Raw genomic sequence first — 26,547 nt, 5'->3', positions numbered from 1 at the left:
GTAACTGTGGATACTTATGTGACGACCACAAATCACTTCGATTATCAGGTTGATGGAGGCTACACTACTACCTATACTATGCGACAAGTCAGGGTCACCCCTCGGTGGCTCGTGTTTTAGGGGTGAACTTGGACAGTTTTATTTAGTATATAGAATGGTATAGGATACATTTGGTCTCTCATTCGTAATCTAAGGCCCGCCGCCGCCTCATTTTGCTCTCAGCGATAATAATTACACTGAACCAAGTGCGTTCTTCCTACAGACCGAAGCTCGTACTTTATTAGAATGAAAATCAATGGGGAGACCTCAAAGTGCTTGATTTTTGGTCTCTCCTTCGTAATCTAAGGCCGCGGCCTCAAATTACTTTCAGCGATAGTAATTACACCGAAGCTGAAAGAAAATACAACGACGTTAAATACCGAAAAATATTCTAGCTAATACGAAATAACCTAAACACAAAATTAAAATTTTGAAAAAACCACGATATCGTGGACCGATTTTCATGAAACATGCTAAGAACACTCCCGACTAACTCAGCTTTCCAACAAAAAAAACTAATCTTAATCGGTTCATCCGTTCGGGAGTTACGATGCCACCGACAGAGACACACACATACAGACAGACAGACACATCAAACTTATAACACCCCGTTGTTTTTGCGTCGAGGGTTAAAAAAATGTACACGACATTCCGATAAGAATATATTTCATCATTTTTTTAAAATTACAATTTCCGAGAACTAAACAGTCGATATAGACCTCAAAGAGTCTGTTTTTGGTCTGCCATTCGTAATCCAAGGGCCGCGCCTCACATTTGCCCTCAGCGATAGTAATTACAAGGAACCACGTTACGTTTCTTCCTTCCTACACAGACCCAAGCTCGTAATTATTGAGAATGAAAATCGAGACCTTTAAAAAAAAATAATTTTAATCTGTTTATTTCTAAGAAACGTACATGTATTTATAATATACTTAACTGCTAATCTTAAATTGTCTAATCTTAAAGTCTGTTTTTATTTTAATCCCCGACGCAAAAACTACGGGGTGTTATAAGTTTGACGTGTCTTTCTGTCTGTATGTATGTGTGTCTGTCTGTGGCACTGGCATCGTAGCTCCCGAACGGATGAACCGATTTCGATTTAGTTTTTTTTGTTTGAAAGCTGAGTTAGTCGGGAGTGTTCTTAGCCATGTTTCATGAAAATCGGTGCACTATGTCGGGCGGGGGTTTATTAAAAACTTTAATTTTGTTGTTAGGTCTCTCATTCGTAGTCCAAGGCCCGCCTCACATTTGCCCTCAGCGAACACAGCGTTGTAATTACAGCGAAGCACGTGCGTAGCTTAATGTTATTTTCAGTGACGCGCACTTTGATCCAATTCAGAGCACGCAGCCTGTAATCCGAGACACCTGCCAAATGAAACCTTACTGCTTGGCAACTAGGCACATGTTCAGGTCACATTGAATTATTTACAGCCTACTGTATTGTGGATGTGAAAGTTTGAGCGGTTTTAGTTTTTCACTGAACAAGTGAACCTTAGAAGCAGGTTTTAGAATGAATAGCCTACAATCGACAGTTATCTGATAATTTATAGAATTAACAATAATGATTTTTGGAGGGAATTTCCCATTATAGGTATTAAAAACCCATGTAAATATAGATATTCTCAATATACTTGACTGATAAGTGACAACTTGACAATAGTTATCGCGTTAATCAACAAGGAGTACAGTTATCTAAAATAGTGATAATTTCAAATCAAATCCTGTTTAGAAACATTGGGCCAAGAATATCATTTGCGATAGACGTTTTTTACAAATCTTAAAGATGGTATTCAGACCAAGGAGTAAATTTTACGATAGCATATGATGTCTTCAGTTGATGATGTCAATCACAGAACTAGATTTAGATAGAAGAAACAAGCTCATCTATTTGTAAAGGCCGAGCGTGTCAGATTTTGTACTGAAGTTGTTACTTGCCTTCTTCTTCCTCCTACCCTTATCCCACGTTATGTGGGGTCGGTACAACACGTCTTCCTCTTCCATTCTCCTCTATCTTTCGTCATCTCAACACTCACATCTTTCTTTCTCATATCCTCTTTCACACAATCCATCCATCGTTGTTTGGATTTACCCCTCCCTCTCCATCCATCAACCTTCATCTCCAACATTCTTTTGCCTAGTGATTTTAAATATGTCTCAGGCCCTTGAATGTTCATAATTTTTGTGTTGTTGCAATTAAATATCACGTAATGAGGCATTTTTTATGTTTTTGTTGACTTCAACTTACAAAAATTGACGCCGCGAGTAAAAACGGACAACTCAGTGGATTTTACTGAGTTCATTTGACACGCTAAGTAGATACGTTTGCTTGATCTCTATGGTATATATGACATCTGTGATGTCAGTCGTCCAGAAATATTAGTAAGGTTATCGACTAGCGACTAATATGTGGATTATTTCCCGTTGTTTTTATGTTTAACGCTTAGGTTCACTTTAGGTACTGTTTAAGTGACAGCTGTTGATACTCCTTAAGAGCGCTATGACAAAAAAAGGCGATATATTGTAAAATGTACAATATTTATCGGCAAAATTGTACACTTTACTCATACTAGAAGACAGTAAAAGTACTTGTTTCAGTTAGAACATCTAATTAACTGTCGGTTCATTAAAAAACATATGGAAGAAAAAGCTTTTTCAATTAGTAATGATTTTTTTTCTGATGCTCGTTTAGGAAAAACCGCGCGAAGCACAGATTTCGGAGCTCTTATTATGTACAATTTGATAAGCTCACTCTCATAAATGCGGTAAATTTAAATTCCTAATATCTTGTACTTTAGGCCCATTAAACAATATTTATCATTTAATCCTTTGAAATTGAGAAATTGAAAGTAAAACGAACTCAATTTTGTCTTGAAAATACATCGAAACAAGTGATCATTTCTCCGAAAATCTACATGTTATCGAAGTTATTTTAGTATATAAATAATCTGCACAATGTGCTTAAATTGCTGTTATCCATTTGTCGTTATAATATTTTATCATGATTTTTTGCCAATTTTTTGAAAACTAGCCTTCCTGTCGCTATTTTACCGGCGACGGACGCCTGCGATTTCAGTGCCGCGCCGGAGCTCGAGGTGGTGAGACGTATGTCGCTTCGCTCTCCGAGTTTTCATCGCGAACGTTGAGAATATTTATCGTTGTGTAGGTCGGACGCCTTGTTTATACACGGGCTATCCTCGCATTGTGTGTGTGTAAACAGCGACCAACGAATTTGATCCTAGATCCGTAAATATTTGCTTTTGTTATGTTTGAATGTTAAAGTATTACAACGTTATGATGATAAATATGTGAAAATTACAATACGGTCAGGATGATAAGACACATCAAGATGGTACTCGGGATCTGATGATGGAGCCAGAAGGTGGTCACCAGTACCAGTGAACCATGTAAGTAAACGACTTCGTGTTTAGGCTCGTTAGGTTCGTCTCAACAAGACCTTTGACAAGAGGTGGTACTCAGGGTCTGATGATGGAGCCAGATGGCGGTCACCAGTACCAATGAACCATATGACTATACCACTTCGTGTTTGGGCTCATTGGGTTCGTCTCAACGAGACCTTTGACAAGAGGTGATACTTAGGGTCTGATGATGGAGCCAGATGGTGGTCACCAGTACCAATGAAACATATGACTAAACCACTTCGTATTTAGGCTCAATGGGATCGTCTCAATAAGACCTTTGACAAGAGGTGGTACTCAGGGTCTGATAATGGAGCCAGATGGTGGTCACCAGTACCGATGAACCATGGAACTAAACCACTTCGTGTCTAGGCTCATTGGAATCGTCTCAACAAGACCTTTGACAAGAGGTGGTACTCAGGGTCTGATGATGGAGACAGATGGTTGTCACCAGTACCAATGAACCATATGACTAAACCACTTTGTGTTTAGCCTTATTAGGTTCATCTCAATAAGACCTTTAACAAGAGGTGGTACTCAGGGTCTGATGATGGGGCCAGATGGTGGTCACCAGTACCAATGAACCATGGAACTAAACCACTTCGTATGTAGGCTCATTGAAATCGTCTCAACAAGACCTTCGACAAGAGGTGGTACTCAGGGTCTGATGATGGACCCAGATGGTGGTTACCAGTACCAATGAACCATATGACTAAACCACATCGTCTTTAGGCTCATTGGGATCGTCTCAATAAGACCTTTGATAAGAGGTGGTACTCAGGGTCTGATGATGGAGCCAGATGGTGGTCACCAGTACCAGTGATCCATGTAACTAAACCATTTAGTAATCAGGCTCATTGGGTTCTTACTTCTTCTTAATAAGACCTTTGACAAGAGGTGGTACTGAGGGTCTGATGTTGGAGCCAGATGGTGGTCACCGGTACCAATAAACCCATGTAACTGAACCACTTCGTTTTTTTATGTTATTCAAATATGCGAGTTGATTTTTGGTGACCAAAATCTCTCTCCATCATCAGACCCTGAGTAACACCTCTTGTCAAAGATCTTGTCGAGACACCCAATGAGCCTAAACACGAAGTGGTTTAGTCATATGGTTCATTGGTACTGGTGACCACCATCTGTCTCCATCATCAGACCCTGAGTACCACTTCTTGTCAAAGGTCTTGTTGAGACGATTTCAATGAGCCTACACACGAAGTGGTTTAGTTCCATGGTTCATCGGTACTGGTGACCACCATCTGGCTCCATCATCAGACCCTGAGTACCAGCTCTTGTCAAAGGTCTTATTGAGACGATCCCATTGAGCCTAAACACGAAGTGTTTTAGTCATATGGTTCATTGGTACTGGTGATCACAATCTGGCTCCATCATCAGACCCTGAGTACCACCTCTTGTCAAAGGTCTTGTTGAGCCGAACCCAATGAGCCCAAATACGAAGTGGTTTAGTCCACAGACCAACCCCTATAGACATCTATTACAAGACGACTCGCTGTGGCCAGCCTTCCTAGTATTTGCACTGATATAAGCGCGGGCGCTCGCCGTGCCCGATCAGTATCGACCAAGTAACAGACCCGAAAGCAGCGCGTGTTTTTCGCACAAAAAAATTGGAAAAGGGTATTTTGATGCCTTAAAGATGTCCACCTGTAGTGTGAAATGGTGTGGAAAGGTAACAAGAAGCTCAAATTTAAAAACAGACGGCATTACATTCCACAAATAAGTCATATTTATAATTTATTCAGAGCCGGCATAGGTCAACTTACATTGGCCACTTACGCGTCAGTAGAGGGACAGTCATACTTCTGTCCCTTTTCATCTGGCGCGACTGCCCGCCGTCCTTGAAACGGCCAATCACAGCGCGCTTAACACATTCCCCGCCCGCTCCTCGCACCCCAAACACTGGTGACTCGTATCGCGAACCAAATATGACATAGACGTGTGCGCCGCGCCGGCGCGCCGCCGCCGCCGGCGATTTTGGCCACGCCGCCGCCGCCGATTATTAATCGGCGTGAAATCGGCGTGACCTTGGTGGTTAATAAACTGCTCAAACTTAGTATTTGATTAAATTTTTGGACTTTTTATGCTTTTATTTGTTGCAATTTCCAATATATATACTTTACTTTTATTAAAATATTATATATTCAGCACTAAGAAAGATTAGGAACCATAATGTGAAGTTATAATGGCATGCGAAAACCGGATATGCGGGGATATCTGTGGTAGTGACAACGTTGACCTAGCATACGACTTGACACAATGGTTTTCAGCGTCTACGAGAAAACCACACGTGGAGAGCCAAGAACTTTCCCTGTTGGATCTTCTGTTATCGTTTCATCTGGATGACTACCATATTGTAATCCATTCAAGGTTGCATGGCTCCTTGAAATATTGTCCGTTCTAAAATGCCCACGTGCCCACCGCGTCGGGAAATTGCTTATAGGCGCTGTGTAACTCGGCAGATTGAAATAAGACTGTAAATCGGCAGATTGAAATAGGAAGCGATTGTTTTTTGCGTCTTACTCTTAGAAGTATACTACCCAGGTAACCCAGGTTTGCTTCACTTCGCATGATCCTAATTTTGTTCTGCAGGAAATGAAGCTTTTCATTCCATTCTCTGTGGTTTCAAGTGCCAAACTTCATTTTGATCGTATCGTGTTTTAAGTGGCCTAATATGTGTCCCACTGCTGAGAAAACGCCTCCTCTTCTTTCCCCCACTCATCACGGTTTGATGCCTGCTCCCGCCAGTCATTATAAAATGCGTCCAGGTCGTCCTGGTATCTCTTTTTTTCGTCTGCCTCTGCCCCGGCTAAGCTGCGGTAACCATTCAGTTGCTACTTTGGCCCACCAATCCAGGTGCATTCGGCAAACATGTCCTGCACGTATCGTATAGCACATGGAAAATTATTCAGTGATCCAAGAAGAAAAAAACAGAACCACTGTCTGCGTCCAACTCAAATTGCCGAGAGCTATATGTCGGATGTTCGTTTCCAGCATAGTTCAGCATGTAAAGCTCTTTTTTCCTCGACAGTGATAACGATGGAATTCTTGTATCGAAGACCTCTTTTTCAGCGTAGACCCAACCTCATAATAAAAAATGAGCTTTGGCTTTGATATACGTAGCTCCAGCCTACGATCGCGATTGGCACAAAGTTCTTGTTTCGAAGCTTCCATCAGGTCCATCATAAGAGATTATTCGAATGGTTCAGCAGCTTTCTCGCAAATACAAGCATAAAGGTTGAAATTAAATGTTCGGTTCAGACTACATTCATGCTGGATTACTGGTAGCCCTTAGGGTTATAATATATAATAATATCGTTCAGTAGCAGTAGAAGTAGTGTATTAGTAACTTCTGCAAAATAGCGCCTTCTTAAGCGCCAATGGAAAACTTAATTGAGAGACCCAATTTACAAGTTTCCCATTATCATCACTAAGCTCATCATAATGAAAGAGTTGCTTGTAGGTTCATGAACATTTAAAGAAGGAATCCTTAAATGCAAGCCAACATTGATCAAAAAAGGTTTTGTGCCAGCAAAGGATAATTATTAGCGTATACGAAAAGTATTGAAAGTATTTTTTCCTATTCCGTGTTCATTTCCATGTGTTATTTAACTCATAGTTTATATAAAAGTATACGTAGTACACCGGTATTGATCAATATTTCAAGAATAATAACAAATAAATGATTTTTATATAAGAAACATAAAATCACGGTCACGCCGATTTCACGCCGAAAATACGCCGCCGCCGCCGATTTTTTGGCAAACGCCGCCGCCGATCGTTTTATAATCGGCGCACACGTCTAGTAAAATACCTAATTTCGCCCGACGCCGAAATATTATAACGCTCTTAAATAAATATGGAAAAGCATATAATTGAATAATAAAGGGGCAGACACATCGACATACTTGTATATTAATAGGTAATCCGCAGTTTATAGTCTTTCAAAGCAGACGAAAGATTTAATTGGGTTAATATTCCAGATTGCTCTGTTACCCATCTGGCATCGTAAAAAACAGCTGATTTACTTTTGTGATATTTACTGGCGAAATTAGGTAAGGTACAGCGGGGCAAATCTCGGCTGGGGGGCATTGTAACTAATCCATTTTTTCCATTATTACACCATGATGTTGAGTTCTACATGTATCCACTGAACACGCCTACCATATATAACCGGTGGACACTCTTTTTATAAAAGAAACATTGTAAAACATGGAAAAAATGGACTAGTTACTTTTGCCCCCCAGTCGAGATTTGCCCTGCTGTACCTTAACTAGAAATGCCTCGAGACGTCTATCTATAGAAATTGACTCGTATCAGCTTGCCTATTTTGAATATGGTATTTTACATGTTCTAAATACTGTTTTGGGATTTATAATAACGCTCTTAGCCTCTTATAAACTATCGTCATAAAGGACCTATAGAAAAAATACTGTTCCTACTGTTGTTGGAGACGTACTTTTCGAGAAACATAAATTATATAGGTAAGGATTTTAGCAGAAACCTACGATTAAAGACACGTTAAAGGAGTATTCGAAGATTTTGAAGAAACATTTTTATGTCCAAATCCAATAACAATCCATCTTGGAATTCGATCTTGGCCCAATTTCACATCAGACGGACTCGAAATTTGGCACGTTGTGCACAGTTCCGGTTTGTTCCGATGACAAAGCAACATTATGGCACAGTTAGCGAAGTTTAACCGACTTGCACACATAGGTACACTATAGATACCTAGGATTACAGAATAAATAATAACTAGTACGAATTTTGACAGCAGTTAGGGTCGAATCGTGTTGTCACTTTCTAATGTTTGTCAAAAATCAAGTAATTATGCTATCGGTGGTAGCGCACGAAACAGGGACTTCCAGTTGTACCCACCAAACCCTATTAAATGGTAGAGGTATACTGCAGAAACCTAGAATCCACAAGGGGATGAAGAGAATCGTATCGTGACGTGACGTAGTGAATCGCGTGATAGCTCGCCATGTCTGGGACTATCACACGACATGTTCTATGGCTTCGCAATGCGTGGCCTTAAACCTAGTCCTCACTCCACACTACCTTTACCTAGCACGGTCAGCATCAATAAGTAGCGGCTGAAACAACGTGCTGAAGTAGCCATGCCATCAATGCGGCATATTTCCGAAAGTGTCTGTCACAGGTTTATTGGTTCAGCAAGTCAACATATAGACACGCACAATCTTTGATCTTATTTGTAGAGCCCATAAGAGCCTGTCACATAGTTTTACGGCCTATGAAGATTAACATGTTATTACCGGTGACTATACCCATGTATTTTAGTATTAGTATTACTGTTGTTAAAATAATGGAAGATATTTTTGACTCGTTGGTCCGCGAATTTTGATCCTGACTATGTAATGGAAAGTCGTCAATCTAAATAATATAACCTAGTTCGCAATGAACTTGTCAATCTAGTAAATAACCTTTTATTCTTGCGTAGCTGCAAGCAGAACCGTGAGTGTTTTTATTTGATAAACAATAATATGAGTTTGTTTGGACGCTTTTTATACTTGAGCGTTGAGATATACATAAATGCGCACACAATTGAGTGATTCGATATTTCATTAAAAATAATAACAAGATACTCGGCGCTTATTATAACAGCACAAGATATTTTCTTTCTCCTGCTACGAGTACGTTTGGCATCAGACTGCTGGTTATTTTGACTTTCAGATGCAGTTTTACGTCTAAATTTACATAAATAAGCTATTAGTGTGGCTTTTACATTTTCCAGTGAATTAGCCGCTTGTAAACATTAACCTACAGAGGCTACAGATAAGTTTGATATAAACTATTTTAGGCAAGTCAATATCATTAAATCATTAGGGCTGGCGAAGGTAACCTAAATTAATTCTCAATTAATCAAACTCCAATTAAGCATCCGCTACAGAGGGTCTATCATGAAAATCGAAATTTCGTTGCATGCTTCTCTATCGCTCCTGGGTATTCGATAGAGAGGTAAATAGTCGACTCAGAATAACTTGGTGTGAGGTCGGAACATTAACGATTTTTCACGGTTATTGGGAAATTAGGCGCCGCGGACTGATAAAGGTCAAGTACGATTGTCTTGCCTTTTTGTTGATAAACTACACGGCTAATACTTTTTGTTGAATCGGAAATACTCGCCATTCGCCAATCTTACTGGTATTGAGATACCTGACTGGGAATAAAACAACATTTTCAGAAAAGAAAACTTAAATTGATGTGACGATTTTCCAATAAATTCTGATCCGAGTCTCGAGCTTGAAAGCCTTGCCTATGGACGAAATACTTAAATAGAAATTGATAAAGCGCAAGGACTTCGCAAAATAATCATAGCTATTTTATTTTGACACGAAAACGGCTTGGCAATTTAATTAACCTCAAAGTTTGACTGGCGCAAACGTTTGAAAACTCTGAATCACCTAGCTAAAAATTGATTTCTATTAAAACTTTTTGATTCATTAAAAAGTCACCTGTTTGTGCCTGCCTAGCCGAACGGAACCTAGTTCTGCTAATGTCGACAAATTATAAGAATCCAGTTAGCAATTTCCGATAGACGGAAACGTGATAGGTAATTAAAAGTTCGCGACAACGGCAGCGGAATATTTTGCCTGTCGAAAACAAGCGATGAATAATAAGGACTGCCATATCTAATTTCTGACAAACTTGCGTTTTTCAAGTATGGACTCGCGGGTAAGAGCGCAAGTTGTGCTAGTGACTGCATGTAATAAGTTATAACATAGCGCCATCTCTTCTCAGTCGTTCCCTCATGGCTGAGGATCGTGACCAACAGTGATTTCTCTCCACTTGACGCGGTCTAGGGCCATATGGACTGCCATCTGCATGGAACCACAAGCATTCTTCACGGTCTCAGCCCATCTTAGCGGTATTCCACCCCTGGAGCGTCGGCCTTCGACTTTGCCGAGCATAATGTTCCTAACATAACGCCATAAACAAGGTGGAATAGATCAATAAATGGCGTGTATATTTCAAATATCGTCATCGATAAATATCATGAAAAAGACCTAATAAACAGAGATTAGCGAGCGTAACGCTAATGCAATGCGCCAGATGCCGCAACAATACCTATGAAACAGCGAGTCGCAAACGATTAGCAACTTAGCCAGGCCCTTTGAGAACTCGCTTGAGACGGTTTTCAAAGCCGTAAAGAGTTGAAATCAAACGTCACCATGTGTAGGGATTAGCAGTGTCTATTAGGTATAGGTATTTCCTAGTTAATCTAGGTATCTATACTGAAAACTCCAACGATGGAGCCTAAGTTAGGAACCAATTCTGTTTAATGACCGAAACAAATTTCCATTCACGATAGTTCATAACGCGTGGTAAATTAATATGCACTCGATGAGTGTACTTCCTGGGTGATAAGCACATGTAAAGTAGGTGTATTTTGTAGCATGCAGGTGAAAATGCATTACGTTGCCACTGCGTTACATACTCGTACTTAAATACCGACCAAGAGTATGTCGGGTTATTCCGTATAAGGGTCATAGACAACGTCCTTAATGACGGGTATAACTAACGAAACGAACAATCTTCCTACAGAAAACAGTCTTAATGTTAATACAGAACACGCTACACAATAATACACATATCCTATATATGGTAAATGCATTTTGTTACATTGTATCAAATACTAAAACTCGCAATAAACTTTGACTTCTCACTAATACGAAATATATTACATGTATATTAATCTGCCCACAAAGCTGTCTATTTAGTGAGCTTAAACATCTTTAATGCAGAAAAGCTATTCACAAATCTTTGCATCCTGTATTCGGCCCCAAAGATTGTCTATTCGTAGGTCAGTCGTACTTTGGTTTGCTCTCACAAAGTGGATAGCAAGCGATGTGAACATCAACCCTGTAGGCCTAGCACATGATGGCCGCGAATCAGCTGAAACCTTAGGAGCATTTGCTGGAAGGAAATAAATCATTCATAAGACCTAAACTTTGAAATAACTTTCAGCTATCTTTTGAACTGCGGGAAAAAAGGTAATATTTTTAGTGTATTCGGTGATTTTTATAATTCCGTGCAAGGGATTTAGGTACTCAAATAATGCTTTAGTTGCAGCGATATAGCAATCGATTAACTACGCAAATTCTAGCAAATGGTGAATGAAAAGTAAACACCTATCGGGATTAATTCCCAGTTCTAGCTTGTTTAGTTTAATATCGTAGAATGTTTAGTGGAATCTAAAAGTAGACATCAAAATGTTACGTCACTTTTATGCGGCAAACAGCATTAGGTCGGTGTAAAGTTACCATCTACTCGACGCGGCGCGGGTTAGGCGGTTGATTCACCAATATGATAACAGCCTAATTAAGGCTCTGGACAGATCAACGTAACTAATACATTAAATATGTACACTTCCCCTTCCCTAAACTCTATAGTATAAATAACTTCGTAAGCTTTATCCATACTAATATTATAAATGGGAAAGTGTGTGTGTCTGTTTGTTTGCCCGTCCTTCACGGCAAAGCGGAGCGACGAATTGTCGAGATAGTTGAAGGGATGGAGTGACATAGCCTAATTTTTGTCTCTTTCTAACGCGAGCGAACCCGCGGGCAAAAGCTAGTTTTATATAAATACCTATAACAAGGCATTATTATTAATCAAAAAGTGTTATAAACCAGTCTTCAGTCGCCAGTGCTGGAATCGAACCCGTGTCCTCTACATTCGCAACCTCATATGCTGCTTGTATCCGTTCGGCAGCCTGGAAGAAAACGTGAGTCGAATTTTTTAAGTACAAATGAATTCATAAATGTCTACTTCAACTTAATAAATCCATTGCAATGAGGTTTGGATTCATTTTTATGAAATCGACTGTACATGCAAAATCTTTAAAATATGATTCTTTTGATTAACAGGCTAGACCTAGCTAGACGTAAAAATGTTACAACTTACCCAATACTAGCCCGACGGCTCGGTAATGAAAATAATATATTCTGCACGCGTCTGTCCGCACCTTTAGGTAGGTACAGGTAGGTTCTCAAACACAAAGGGAGCATCTTCACGTTCCTGGGTCGAATCCAACATTTGGCATAATTAAACGATATAAACACCAAATTACTCAGTTGCAAGCATGTTTGTTTATTTTATAATTATGAGTTGTAACTAGCTAACAGCTTTTATTTTGTCGTATTTCAAGAAATGAGTTCGCGTAATTGAGTCTTCACTGTTTTACTGAACAAGGGCCTCAGGCGAGCGAACCAATGTGAAGGAAATCTCAGATAACGCATAATTTAATCCTTTGGTATTAATTAGTCTTAAAATAGTTGTTTTACAGTCGATATTTGATTTAACAATTTAAATTTAAACGGCGAAGTGGGAGCGGGTATATTGATGATGTCACTCGATAGACATCAAACTCATCATTCTTTGTGGACTCGTTGAACACTCATGACTCTCATGAGTTCAACGTACCTACTGTGTAGCTTCGGTTAATAATATTATAATATAATCATAAAATAACTACCTAGTATGTAATCTTCATTGATCACAATGATCACCGTCCATTATTTTATACAGATAGTAAAATACCGTAATAAAATTGAACCTGTTATTATGACTAAACTAGCTTTTGCCCGCGGCTTCGCCCCCATTAAATTCGAAAATTCTCCATTCGAAAGCTCCATAGAAACTTCCACCCTCCATTTTAGGGAAGTGGGGGATTAGAGAGAGACAAAAAGTAGCCTATGTCACTCTCCATCCCTTTAACTATCGCCACTTAATAAATCACGTCAATTCGTCGCTCTGTTTTGCCGTGAAAGACAGACAAACAAACAGACACACACACTTTCCCATTTATAATATTAGTATGGATATTACTGCTAAGGACTCAGAGCCTAAAGTGCGTTTTCACATTTTCCGATCCGATATCGGAACGGATGTTGAGCCGATATCTCATACATTAGAGGCGCCATCTTGGAATTTTTCCATTGAAATCTTTCCAACATCCGATATTGGATCGGATAATGTGAAAACGGACTAAGGTCTTATCTTACAATTTAATAAGTTTATTCCGTAAAAAACACCCTATAACATTGCAATGAGGTAGAAAATCATACCGTATTGAAAGAGAATGTACCTATTACGAAATGTAAACAAACAATTATAGAAACGTCACATTTTAATTAGAAAGTATGCACTGTGTGCAGCGTGTGAAGAAAACAGAAGAATTAAAGCAAGGAATTGTATTCAAAGTATTCAAACGTGTGTTTAAAAGACCACACGGGTCAAGCGCGAGCCGATTTTGCAATATTATTTTTGTTTATGAATGTTACGAACGTGGAGGAAAGAATCGGGAAAGGAAAACCGAAGAAAGATTTTAGTGTTCACTGTAGGTATAAGATATAATTTTGCATGCCATTTGTGGCTAAACATGTATTGCTACTCAATAATAATAATGTACCACCTGATGTATACCATGCTTATCGCAATCAAGTCATTCATTCATTCAGTCATTCAAAAGGTGGATGGATTGTTTGAGAGACAAATGCCAGTGAATGATGCTGATATGATGACATGGCAGGCGACGTTGACCCCAAGTAAATTAGGGCGAGTCAATGATGAAATTGTTACCATTTATTGTAATAATCGGGTAAAAATATTATTTAGCTTTGATGTGACCTAGGTTTTACAGGGCTTCCGAATATTGTAAGGAATCTTTCTAATTGATTTTAGCTCGATTCAGGGCACGCGTAATGAGCTTACCTAAATAATTTATAGATGACATTTTAATGTCAACCGAGGGCATGATTTATTCAATTAAGGAATCACCTCTAAGCAAATGTGTAGATTTAGTGACAGTAGGTATCTAAGCATAGCAATTCCATTTTCAGTTCAGTGAGTGAGAAGAAAACTACAAAACTTGTTAAAATTGCATGAAATTTTCGTCTCCTGAGTAAATCAAGCATATTATATCTACGATTCATTAGAACGATTATAGTGAAGCTAAATACACAGGATGGTTTCATAAAGGCTAGCTAGTCTTTTTCATAGAACGGTGTGATTAAACTTTCAAGATTTGATTACAGACAGACAGAAGATAATTTAAACTAATAAAATCTTCCCCTGGCAAGGTCGCCATGTAATAACAGAATATGATGCTACTGATGTGGATGGGCAGCGTCACGGGATAAGGTGTCGTCAAATGATTGACACGAGTAGTAGGTAAAGTAATGAATTCAATCAATCCCATTTATTGTGTAAAGGTATGCCTAATATATACATGTTTGGGTTGTCGCTGACCAAGCAATATGCGTTATGTCGCAGTAAACCATTGTGTTACTGCTAAACACGGAAAGTGGCTAATATGCCATTACACTAGCACAACTAGCCCTGTCGCGCGCGAGTCCATACTTGAAGTCGCGCTTGATGTATGGACTCGCGCGCGACAAGGAAAGTTGTGCTAAAGGGTCTAGTATATATAAAGCTTTATATCGTAATAACATGATTGAGACCTTTTCTTCCGTTAATATCGAAGTAAACCGCTGCACGCAGGTAGGCATTTAAATTAGAACCGTCTGAGTAAGATGAGTCACCGGCGGTCCGGCATTCACATCGATAACGTATAACGACGGTTAGCTGTTGTTGATAGGTATTCAATGCGAGTCGCACGCATTTGTTAGGAAGGTGTTTGGGCCGTTTTGATCTTCGAGTCATAATTGGGCGAATAAAAGTATAAATATGACCTTATCTGGGTAAAGGGACCTTATTATCGATGGCGCTTACATCCCGCGGCGTCGTATTTGTACACGAATATCGCTCATAACGCCGTAAGCGCCATCGACAACAAGGTCCCTTTACCCAGATAATGTCACAAATAAAGGTTGATTTCGATGATGACGCGAACTCACGTGCGATTTTAGATACATTAAGGACTATTGCGGTTACTCTTTTTCAGCTAGCCGATCAAATGCCGCATTGCAATAAAACTCGCATACATCTCGTTCCCTCTAAATCAGGCCTAACTTACGGATCAGACAGATTTACCACCTGCAACTCGTACGGGAACAGCACACAGACGTTGCGGTTGGCTTACATTTCCCATAAAACTTTTTGCGATTATTCCATTAATATTTTGATTCTTTTTCGTTCAAGTAGATTTATGAATTAAATAAAAATACATTCGTGCAGAGTAAGTTCAAACAAAGAATGATATCTGCCAACACACGAATAAACTTAATTACATAGTGAACGGCATTGGTTCAAAATGGAATAAGTTAAAAATAGTGCACAACACCTACGAACTTACGAATTAGAAATTAGAAGAACGGACTGGTTCCTGATTCAATCGCTAAAATATCGTTAATTTGTTGTGCCATTAATACAGTTGCCACCTGCACGTGAACAGTTTGCGGTTAAGTGGCCAATGCACTTATGTTGATGAATCACTCTAACCGAAACCTAGATCTCGTTTCGCCTTGTTGCGAGGAAACTATGATACGGCACAGTATAATAAAGAGTACTATCGCACAGTATGGCCACTCCCGCTCCCCGCTGAAAGTGCCGCCCACCCGCTCTCGGTTACCTCACAGTTACCGCCTGTTAAAAACGCGAACAGTCGACCTGTCATATCTTACTCATACAAGCATGGTACACTTTCACCTACACGAGCTTAGAATGTGTGCTAGGAACGCGCCTCTTTCATATATTTGATCGCCAGTGTCCGAGATGTGGTTACGGTGCGGATCAGAAAACTCGCAGTGTCTTAGTAACTCGGCTGCCGAGTTACCACGATTGGTGTTTTGGACTTATGAGCCCCTGAAACAATTTACTTGAGGATATCAAATCATGGCATTACGCAGAGCTTATCCGCTTACGAATCCACCGATTCCAAGCTTAAAACTCGGATTGTTTGCGAACTTTCCGATAGCTTTAACGAGATTTTCAGTTATTAACGACGAGAAATAATCTCCTGTATAATCTATCTTCGTCCTTTATGTTATGCAGTTATTTTATTAGGTCGGTCATCACATACCATTCAACCAGTTTCCATTGCTCGGTATCACGCTTCGGTTTGCGTGCGACGACCGCATAGGTGAATGAAGTACCTAGCATTATTGCCGCGTTTCTAACCCTGAGTTGTCATTAAACAAAAGCAACAGATAATTTGAACTCTAATAGCGATGCTTCAACCTTTCACCTCGTCACGTCGTCGTCACCCATTGAGCATGTATTGATTTAAGAGCATCTTAGCTCCACAAAATTCCCGCAGCCGATATTGCCAACCTGATGAGCTTCAGTAAACTACATATCTCCCTACCTATCAGGTGTTCAAAGCCTAGGCTTAAAAAATCACTAACACAGCGGTACCTATCTCTCCGAATGTCCCGTAGCCGATCTTGCCAACGCGGATGTTGAACCTGTTAGTCTACCGATCCGACGGTAGTTGGCTGATGCCCATCTAAACTCAGCTGTCTACATGTTGCGCCTCACCACCTTCTCATCTTAGCGCTGCACCTACACTAACCTAAGCTTGCTACGAGTAGCTGGAAGTCGCTTGTTGAGCTGTAGTAAGCCCACAGGCCATAGCCAATCTTCCTGCGGGCGTGGAAGATCGGTTCGACCATCAACAGATCCAGTGACAGTCATCTGTTCAGCTTCAGTGAACTATTATACATCTCTCTCTCCTCAATAGCTCACTGTCGATCAACAGCTTCAATGCCTTAAGACGTTTTATGACATAGCTTAAGAAGGTTTAAGGTCTCGGAGACTCACCCAGCCGGAGTTCCCCGAAGTTCCCGCAGCCGATCTTCTTGCCGACGCGGAAGTTGGGCCCGACCATCAACACGCCCGAGGACGAGGTGACGGAGTGCCGCGACGGATGCATCGCGCTGCTGCCCACGCCGCGGCCGCCCACCGCGCCGGTAGCGCTGCAACGTCAAACATGTATTAGCCGTTTGTATGCACCTGTCAGAACAATGTTATTCACAAACCGTAATAAATAAATGATTTTTAAGTTAAGTTAAATATGGAGAAGATCTACTCCTAAGCATACCAAAGGTTTGCTGCTCCAGAGGCTCAGACAAATAAGGCTCTATGTTGGATGAAAGCGTTCATGCAAGGATTCTTTGATCCAAGATTCCAAAGGAGCTAGACTAATTAGAGCATGGCACTAGAAACCCTGGCTCACGGGTCGACTCCGTCCCGCTACCAAACCGGCCCTCCAACAATATGACGCTGTGAGGCAAAAAAGTTTGGAGACTTAGCAAGGATGATATATATAGTTCGATATGTATGTTTTGAAAAATAATTGTTATTCCTTTCTAGCCATGTCAACTTAATATTGGGATAGAAGTTACCATAGCCACTATTTAAGGGATTTTCAAAGGGATAAGCACTTGTAAAAACTTTATTAAAATATAGAGAAATAAACCCCTGTTGAGATAGAGAAATAAGCACTTTTGAAATGATACTTCTCATTTAATACTACTATTATTAAAAGCAATAAAAATAGCCCACATATTAATAGCATTTATTCTATTGCGCATGATAATTATAAAATAATACAGTACCGGCCGGGTATCACATTTATGAGCAAGTATAGTAAATAAGCGAACTATCTTAATTTGTGAGTGTGCACGAGAAAACGTCCCACTTTGTCGATTGCTATAAAGAAACAGGTAAATCTCGCCTTAATGGTAACCGACAAAGTAGGATGTTTTACTAAACACACACATTTATAGATTGACTAACTTGTGACGAAAAATGGAATTATTTAGGTAAATCTTATACTGAATTACAATATGAGATGAGACACAGAATATTACTAGAAAAACTGTAATAAAAATAAATTAATTTTACTATAAAATGTATATTTTAAAGCAATAAATCCATTTAAAAAAAAACCATTACATGAAGCCAATGTTTCTCATCACATCTCAAAGTAGTACGGAAAAAACATGAATGTGATATATTATTGGCCGGTACTGTATATTGTATTACACTACTGGTCATTTCTTCACACCCCGCGAAAGTAAACAAATGCTGCATTATGACATCATTATACACTCACCTGAATGCATTTTATTTATACGACGATTATACGTACAATAAACACTAAACCAACAAAAATAGGTATCAAACTGTCAAGTCGTAGTGTTAGAGAAAAAATCCAAATAAATATATTTAATAGGCACAAACCATAGCTATGCGAAATCTAAACATGCAAAATATCTATGAAGAAAAAATAGCAACCTGTCTTGAAATAAACCTTACCTTATCTCTATGAATAAATTAAATAAAAATCAAGAATTTTCAATAAGGTTTATTTTACAACTGGTTTTAACTAATTGTCTATGGCAATGTTTAAAAGAGCATTTTGTTAGATAGCATGCAAGAGTTTCAATAATGTAAAAAGTACCAGATTAACCAATTACAAGCAATCACATGAGGCCAATTTTTATTTTATTAACTTAACATTAGAAAAATTGTGAGCCTTATTGATGAATCCTTCTTGAAATTCTCTTTAATAAATAAATCATTCATCATTCATTATGTACTATTTATATGTAATTATCCATACTAATATATATTATATATAATATTATAAATGGGAAAGTGTGTGTGTCTGTTTGTTTGTCCATCTTTTACAGTAAAACGGAGCGACGAATTGACATGATTTTTTAAGTAGAGATAGTTAAAGGGATGGAGAGTAACATAGGCTACTTTTTATCTCTTTCTAACCCCCCCGCTTCCCTAAAATGGGGGGTGGGGGGTAGAATTTTGCATGGAGCATTCAGCAATCTTCGAATTTAACGCGAGCGAAGCTGCGGGCAAAAGCTAGTATGTAATTTTTGATTTAAAAAGTAAGTAAGGTGCATTAGGGTAATTCCGAATGACAGAAATGCTCTGGTAATTCCGAAAGGGGAATCTTGATATGATTGAAATAATGGTGATTCTTGTGCGACTTTCGAAATTAGACTTTCGGAATTACCCTAATGCACCTTATACAACTTTTTGGTTTGTTTTCAACAAAGAGACTACATCAAGATTGTTGACAATTTTTTCTAATGCCAAAAAAAAGAATAGGGGGCCACCAAAATATTGACAAATCAATCATATCTGACGGATGCGTCAGGGGAAAGAGCCACCATAGTATAGAAATGTGACGTTTTTAAACAACAGGTTCTACCAAATTGTTGGTTGTCAATAAGATTTCATATTTAAGTTATTTATGAAAATAGCGTCTTAATGACAACCAACAATAAGTACCCTTTTGATTGAAAATGCTTGCATAATTATTTACTAATCCAGCACTGAATGTATAGGCTTATACCTCAGCCTTTTTTGGCATGAAATGGGATCCAAGGGTGCAACACGCTTACCCAAAAGTAGATTCACTATTTATTGTTGAAGAGTCACAACTAGTCTCGCAGTTCCTAATAGAGATAGAATATATTATAAGCATAAGGTAGCAAATATATGTGTTATTTTATAATAAAAATCAGGTTAATTTTAGATTACATGCAACGAAAATGTTAACAATACTGATTGCTGATGTAAATTCAGTTCAATTGGTCTGATATTCTGACAGAGACCTACAAAATTATTGAAAATATTCATAGATAAATATATAAATAAATATTAAATTCTATATATTGTCCAAAATAAAATGAGTATAGGCGCTATAATAGGCCTCAAAAATTGTTAACCTCGCCTTGCCAATAGATATATCTGATGGTGACATTGGTGACTGAACAGAAAGAGAGTCAAAACAAAACTACAATGATGGCATCTAATTTTGATTATCTGAGGATTCTGAGGAATGTTGTTGTTTAATATTATGTTCTGTACCACACTGTTTGTTATAGGTAGGTATAGCACACTTCACTTTAATCAAAGACATATGTAACTCCGTATAGACAGATAAAGTTTAAGAAAATAATGTACCTCAAAGCCATAGAAAAAAAGGTACGGTGGCCTAGATAGCGTTACACCTTTGGGGAACTCTCGGCTAGATGGCGCTAATATTAATATTTGACATTTTAACACATATCAAGCTAAGAATATGGACCTAATTGTCAAAACTGAGGTTCAAGTTTTAAGCTTGTGTCGAGAGATGGCAGTCTATGCACTGTGATTACACATTTTACTTAGACAGTAAGTCTCTATAATACTCGATCCTCTTTGCTTTAATATAGGTATTTTAGTGACTAATCACACTAATGATGTATAAAAATAAGTTTTATACATACATATAAAAAATATAATTTCAATAACAAGATATAATGAAGATTGTTTACCTATTTCTCATCCTAAAACTATGCGACAGTATTAGGGTTGATGTAAAATTTGGTAACCAGGACGAGGCTTGTGAAACACCCCCAATTTTAATCCCCAAATCCTAGACATGTCAACAGGTTTTTTTAAACATAGTCAGTGTAATAAAAACAGTTGAAAATGTCATTGATTACATTTAAAAAGACTTTTAAATTTTTAAACCAGGACTATAGAGATACCCCGCCCCAATGCAGAGGCCCTCTAAACTAGGACTAATCCAGGGAAAACCCCGGGCAGAAGGCAACCATCTAACCCTAAGAGACAGTATTTGGGTAAAGACTAACCTGGAAACTGAGTTCTGAATAGGAAATATGATTTGGGACCGTGGACATTGCTTTGTATGGTAGCCATGCATCAGATTTTGGGCATCCACTTATTACTTTTAGGTTAGTTTAAATGGATCTGGCTGTGTTGACTTCCCATTTAGTGACATTTCTTAATACTAGGTAATAATAATCAATTCTAAATATGTATTTGCTTGATCTAACTTTACTTTCAATAAAATTGCTAGTGAAAAAGACATTAGGCCTAAAATATATAACTATAATAACCATAATTCCTATGAAGTGGTTTAGTATCATTTTATTATCCTTGAAGCTAACATAAGTAACCTGATGGTTTTCATTGACATACTTTAACACTACTGTCAAGGATAGCCTCCTACCTATTAAAATATTACATAGAACAACCTATCTTAGAGCTACTGGACATTTGTGTCTGGTTGTATTATGAGTAAAAATCTGTTTTATATTCATATAATTGTTATCTAAAATGTTATTACTGTTAATAGCTGCACATTAAGGAAAGAGACCTATGTGATTAACATTATAACAGCGTAGAAACTAACCTATTTGAATGTATAAATTCACAAATAATCTGCTTTTTGTAAGCTAAGATATCTGATATTTCAGATTATACACATATTTAATATTTATCTACTACATACATTTACTTGTGATAACAAAACAACCTAAAAATACTCTGATAACACACTCACCTGTTTAAAGCAATCCAAAACATAACCATCTTGCCTAATGCATGCAAATAACACTAATGAGGTTTTAAGTGACTGAGTTTAAACTACAGCAGCCTATGTCATACACAAGCAATAAGAATAATACTTTTTTAATATTTATTGGAACCATATTGTGAACATATTACTCACTGCAAATCTACAAACTATGGTCAGTGTTGCCACAGCCAGGATCAATGTTATTGTTTAAAAAAATAAAAAATAAGTATTTTATTTGGGGCAATATTTTTCAAAATATGATGCATTATTGTGCCACAATTGTTTATCCACTAGTAATGAATCATTCTAGGCAACCATTATTGGCATTGAGACAAAAAGTGAAAGTAATGCACTACAAACTACCAAAAGCATGGAGCGAAACTATTGCTGAGTACTGCAAACTACTGCAAGGCTAGTGCAGTGTAATATAAGATGCACATTTTTTTTCTTTAAAGGCTTACAGAGAGGTTTTATTGTCCGTTATTGGTATTGCCAGCAAAAAGATTCAGTCACACATTGTAGCATGATCAATTACACTGGTCAGTGGTATCATAATTTATGTTCCTTAGGTTTGTATTTGAATTTATGCTTTTCAAATGTTTTACAATCAAAGCAATTCACATTAAGAGTTTGTATTGTGATAAATAATTGTATGAGTCATGCTAGAAAGAAAATCAATAAGTGTAACAACTATAAACTTACTATTTTCTATTCATTTTTGTATTTTATACACATCCACAAAAATGTTTTTAAATACATTTTTGTTAGTAGAGCATTAATCACTGCATGATAACTTGTCAATTTGGCATACACTAACAGTCTAGATTTCACACTTTTTTTTAATTAGATAATTATGTGTTAAGTTAAAAAATTTAAACACATAAAAAGTATGCATGCTAAAGAGTCTAATAAAATAAATTGCTTTAAAGACAGATTTGTCTATAAATAGTGTATAAATGATATCAACACCATAAATAAATGTATTGGATATGAATTGTAACTGTAACAGATGATAACTAGTGTTTTTATTAACTTAGTGTTATCAAGTTGGTATGATATAAGATGTTTACTCTTTAGAAACAATAATAAAACCCAGACTATATTTATTTACTTTCAATCACTATATTTGAAGTACTCTCTATGATTCATAGATTTATAGGAAGAGAAGTACACATTTCAATCTAATTTTATCAATACCTATTAAGGATTGGAGGATTCTTTTTTATCACATTCCTGCAGTGCTTCAGCTGAACACAGATGTTATAGTACATTGTGCAATGATGTGCGTAAGTTAAATAAAATTTCTAAACTTAGAATGTTATAATGTATTAATGTGTGTAGCTATAACAAATTTAGGAATAATTTAGATATAATTGCCAATATTGCCATACCCTACCGGGGTGCCATGCAACCTCCTTCGTATTGTAACATCTTTAATGTAATACCATGTTTTGCAATAAATGTAATTGATTGATTGATTGAAATATTGCAAATAAGAGTAAGTTAAATCATGGTGGCTTGCAATTACACATTTACTGTGAGAGTGTGATGAAAACTAACAAGCTGGTCAAAAGAGTTTCATGTGTGATTTAACATTGAGAATAAGCTAGAGGCTATTGTCCTCATGACTCATTATCTAATGTAGGTGAAAGTTCCCAAACAGTACATTCATTCTGTAATTCACTTAGTTTTTGAACACTGAAGCCAGTTTTTGTAACCCAATTAAGGAGACACACCTGTCTAGACCAGTAATTAATCATAAACTCACAAACTTGTTCTGTACTGTACCTAGTTATTTCTTTGTCATTTAAGATGAGGTCTTGTATGTATGGTTACAAATAAGAATTTCCAAATGAAATAGAGTTGTATATTGACTTGTTAACTCGAAGACAATACAAAATAGGTATTTCTATTCCATGCCTAAGTAAACAAGTGAGTGTAATTATTACACTTCAATTGAATAAATAAATATGATAAAGATGACAAGCCATGAAGTAATGTTATTACTCAATATGTAAGAGAAGAAAAGTACAATTATCATATCATTATTTTTTAAACTGTTCTCTTATAGTTCTTAAACGAAATAAGTATAGGTAGTACTCTTATTTTATATCTCAAAGTTATAAATTTTACTACTGCCTAGCTTGTAATATTTTCATCATAGATAAGAATCTAATCATAAGTAATCTTGATATCTTTTACTGTTCACATTATGGATTGTGCTCAGATGCTGACAGTAACAAGCTAGATTGCGACCAAGCTAACTCTGCAGGGTATTTGCAGTGTATCTCATTTCTGAACTCCCTCAGCTAGGACAGCATCAATATCAGAAAAAAAAAATGGTTCACTTTAAACAATTTTATCAGAATTAATGGTAGAAGCCGAATTGGATGTCATACCTGCTCTTGACTGATTTTTAAACTACATGCAGTAATACACGGTGGTAAGAACCAAGAATGATAGAAGACAGAAGACAAAAAAATAGAGTAGGAATGAGTTCAGAAGCCAGATCTCAAAACTAGTGTCCGTTTATAGTATGTGTAAATACTCATCTAAGCGCTACTACCCTACTTGAGCCTAGACTCCTGTTCAACTACCTATCATGTGAAATAGGTATTTATTTGGTACTTTAACAAATAAAAATAAAGTGAAGTATCCTTACGTGGAAGTTCTTTTTCGTCACTCTGACGTTCCTTCTCCTTGTTGCCTTCGCGCTTGTTCATAATACTAGATGTGTGCCAGCTCGGCCCCACACTGCTCACTTCCGGTGCACGGCTTCAGAAGCCGAGCAGCCCATGTCACCACACCCGTAGGGGCGTGCAGTCTCTCCCCATGCCACACTCAAACACCAACAACACTTCTTTTATCAAAACTTTTTAATGTTATTTCCGTTTTTTGGAGTTCTACACTTCGACTAATAACACTTTTATACAATTTATCTCAAAATCATTGTTGTTACACTGCAATCACCAATTTTCTTTGATGTTTCGGCGACAGTTAATAACACGCGTGGAACCTAAACAAAATTAATAACGAGTTAACATTTTAAAGAGTTATTAGTTAAACCTAATCTTTATACCATTAGGGAACTAGAGAATTGACGACGAGGCGTGCCAATGTTATGCTCAATCAAGAGTAACAACAAGCTATGTGGGTGGTTGTTCGCACTTTTACCAACACCTCGACCTGCTTCTCGAATATATCCGCTATTTACGAGTAATTTATCACACCACAAAACTGTTTGTCGATAATGAAGATAAAATAAATGAATGGAAAATGTAACAATTGACAGTTCCTATTATGTGGGAACTCAACCTTAGTAATAAATCGTCGGTCGGCTTGAAAGCAGTTTCGAATATACTGCAAGATTTCTCGGTTATGGAAGTCACGGCACTCGCACAATAAGAACTACAAAAGACTGAATCACAGGACTCGTGTTTTTAGTTTGCTTTTCGAAAGATTAGTCACAACGTCGCCGAAACATCAAGTGGACATTTGTCCTGATAAAAAAGTTTAGGTTTTGTAATGGCCACCAATGTTACACTAAATATTTTAATAATATAAATTACACAGGTCGTGTTACTGAAAGTTTTATCTAAAGAGTGGAAAGATTTTTTACGTTTTATTAGATGAATTACCTAACTATGATAAAATTTCTTATTTTAGAAAATATGAAAACTCAAAGAATTATCACTGTAAAATCGCCATTCGGCGCATGCGCAAACTTGAACAGGATAATGTTGCCAGCTAAAAAAATATTTTGTTATAACCGATTTTCCCTTACTTTTTTACTTTAAATTTAATCGTTAATCGGTTAAGATCGTGTAAGTTTTGAGATTTTATCTTTAAATCATAACTTTAATCATGGAATAAACTGTTTTGAAAATCGAGTTCAAATTAGGAATTTTATTAGGAATTTTTATTTCTTCGTTCTATCCCGATGCATTCACATAATAAGAAAAAGTCTATATTGTTTATGATTATGAATGCTTTTGTATAATAATATGATATTTTTACTTTTATCAAGGCGATATAATATTACTTCTTATAATGTATCTAAAATTCATGTATTCTTTCTTTTTGTGGACATGTATTCTTTCTATATTTACAATTCAGCAGTGCAAACTTCCCCTTAAAACTAGTGAGCAACTCGCGTGTAAATAATATTGCTATTTAACTCTTCCAGGCACCTTTTACAATAAAGTCAGAGAGTTTTGTACGACTTATGTGGTAGTACGTGTTAAGAATCCTTGCATTGATAGGCACTTGTAAAAAGTTGTACACGAATTCACATCAGACAGCTACATTAGCTGTAGTTACAACTACAAGCATCCATAGGCAGCGAAGTTTTCTTACCAGTCGACGTAGCCAAATGGCAATCGTCGACGCCAGACGCCGACAGAAATGCAGTCTGGATCTTTCGCGCCAATATGCAAGAGCGATATAGATAGATAGCTACGAAACAGATATTCTCATGAGCGTTTGTGCATTTGGCTACGTACCCTGTTCAGTTATTGAAACAAATACAAACTATGCGTTGGTAGACTTGGTATAGTAGGTGTTACTTGCTTTATTTTGAGATAAGTATCGTCAATCCACTAGTAAAATATAGGTCAGAAGGCGGACATCGTTAAGCGCATGTCTATAGTTTTCGCATGAGATAGTTTGAATGACGGGCACAAGGGTTGCATACAGCTATTGTGCTTAAACACATGTCGTGCAAATAGCCTCGGCATTTGTCCCGGGCCGGCT

General features: G+C 37.5%; 1 protein-coding gene across 11 annotated transcripts in view; it reads right to left on the bottom strand.

Annotated features, from left to right (window-relative positions):
- Positions 1-25,051, bottom strand: part of LOC125233968 (casein kinase I) — a 71,947-nt gene extending 46,896 nt beyond the window's left edge. For 6 of the 11 annotated variants that reach the window (XM_048140139.1, XM_048140138.1, XM_048140141.1 and 3 more), the window contains exon 1: positions 17,220-17,374. In XM_048140139.1, the coding sequence (XP_047996096.1) occupies positions 17,220-17,331 (112 nt within the window). In that variant the 5' untranslated portion in view covers positions 17,332-17,374. Of the gene's footprint in view, positions 1-17,219; positions 17,375-19,828; positions 19,883-21,780; positions 21,962-22,497; positions 23,046-24,457; positions 24,812-24,963 lie in introns of those variants that run through there. The other 5 variants (XM_048140147.1, XM_048140146.1, XM_048140142.1 and 2 more) reach the window with 5 other exon arrangements.
- Between the last annotated feature and the right edge of the window lie 1,496 nt (positions 25,052-26,547).

Source organism: Leguminivora glycinivorella, chromosome 15 (assembly GCF_023078275.1).
Source record: "Leguminivora glycinivorella isolate SPB_JAAS2020 chromosome 15, LegGlyc_1.1, whole genome shotgun sequence".
Classification (NCBI taxonomy): Eukaryota; Metazoa; Arthropoda; class Insecta; order Lepidoptera; family Tortricidae; genus Leguminivora; species Leguminivora glycinivorella.
This window is presented reverse-complemented; position numbering and strand designations above follow the sequence as displayed.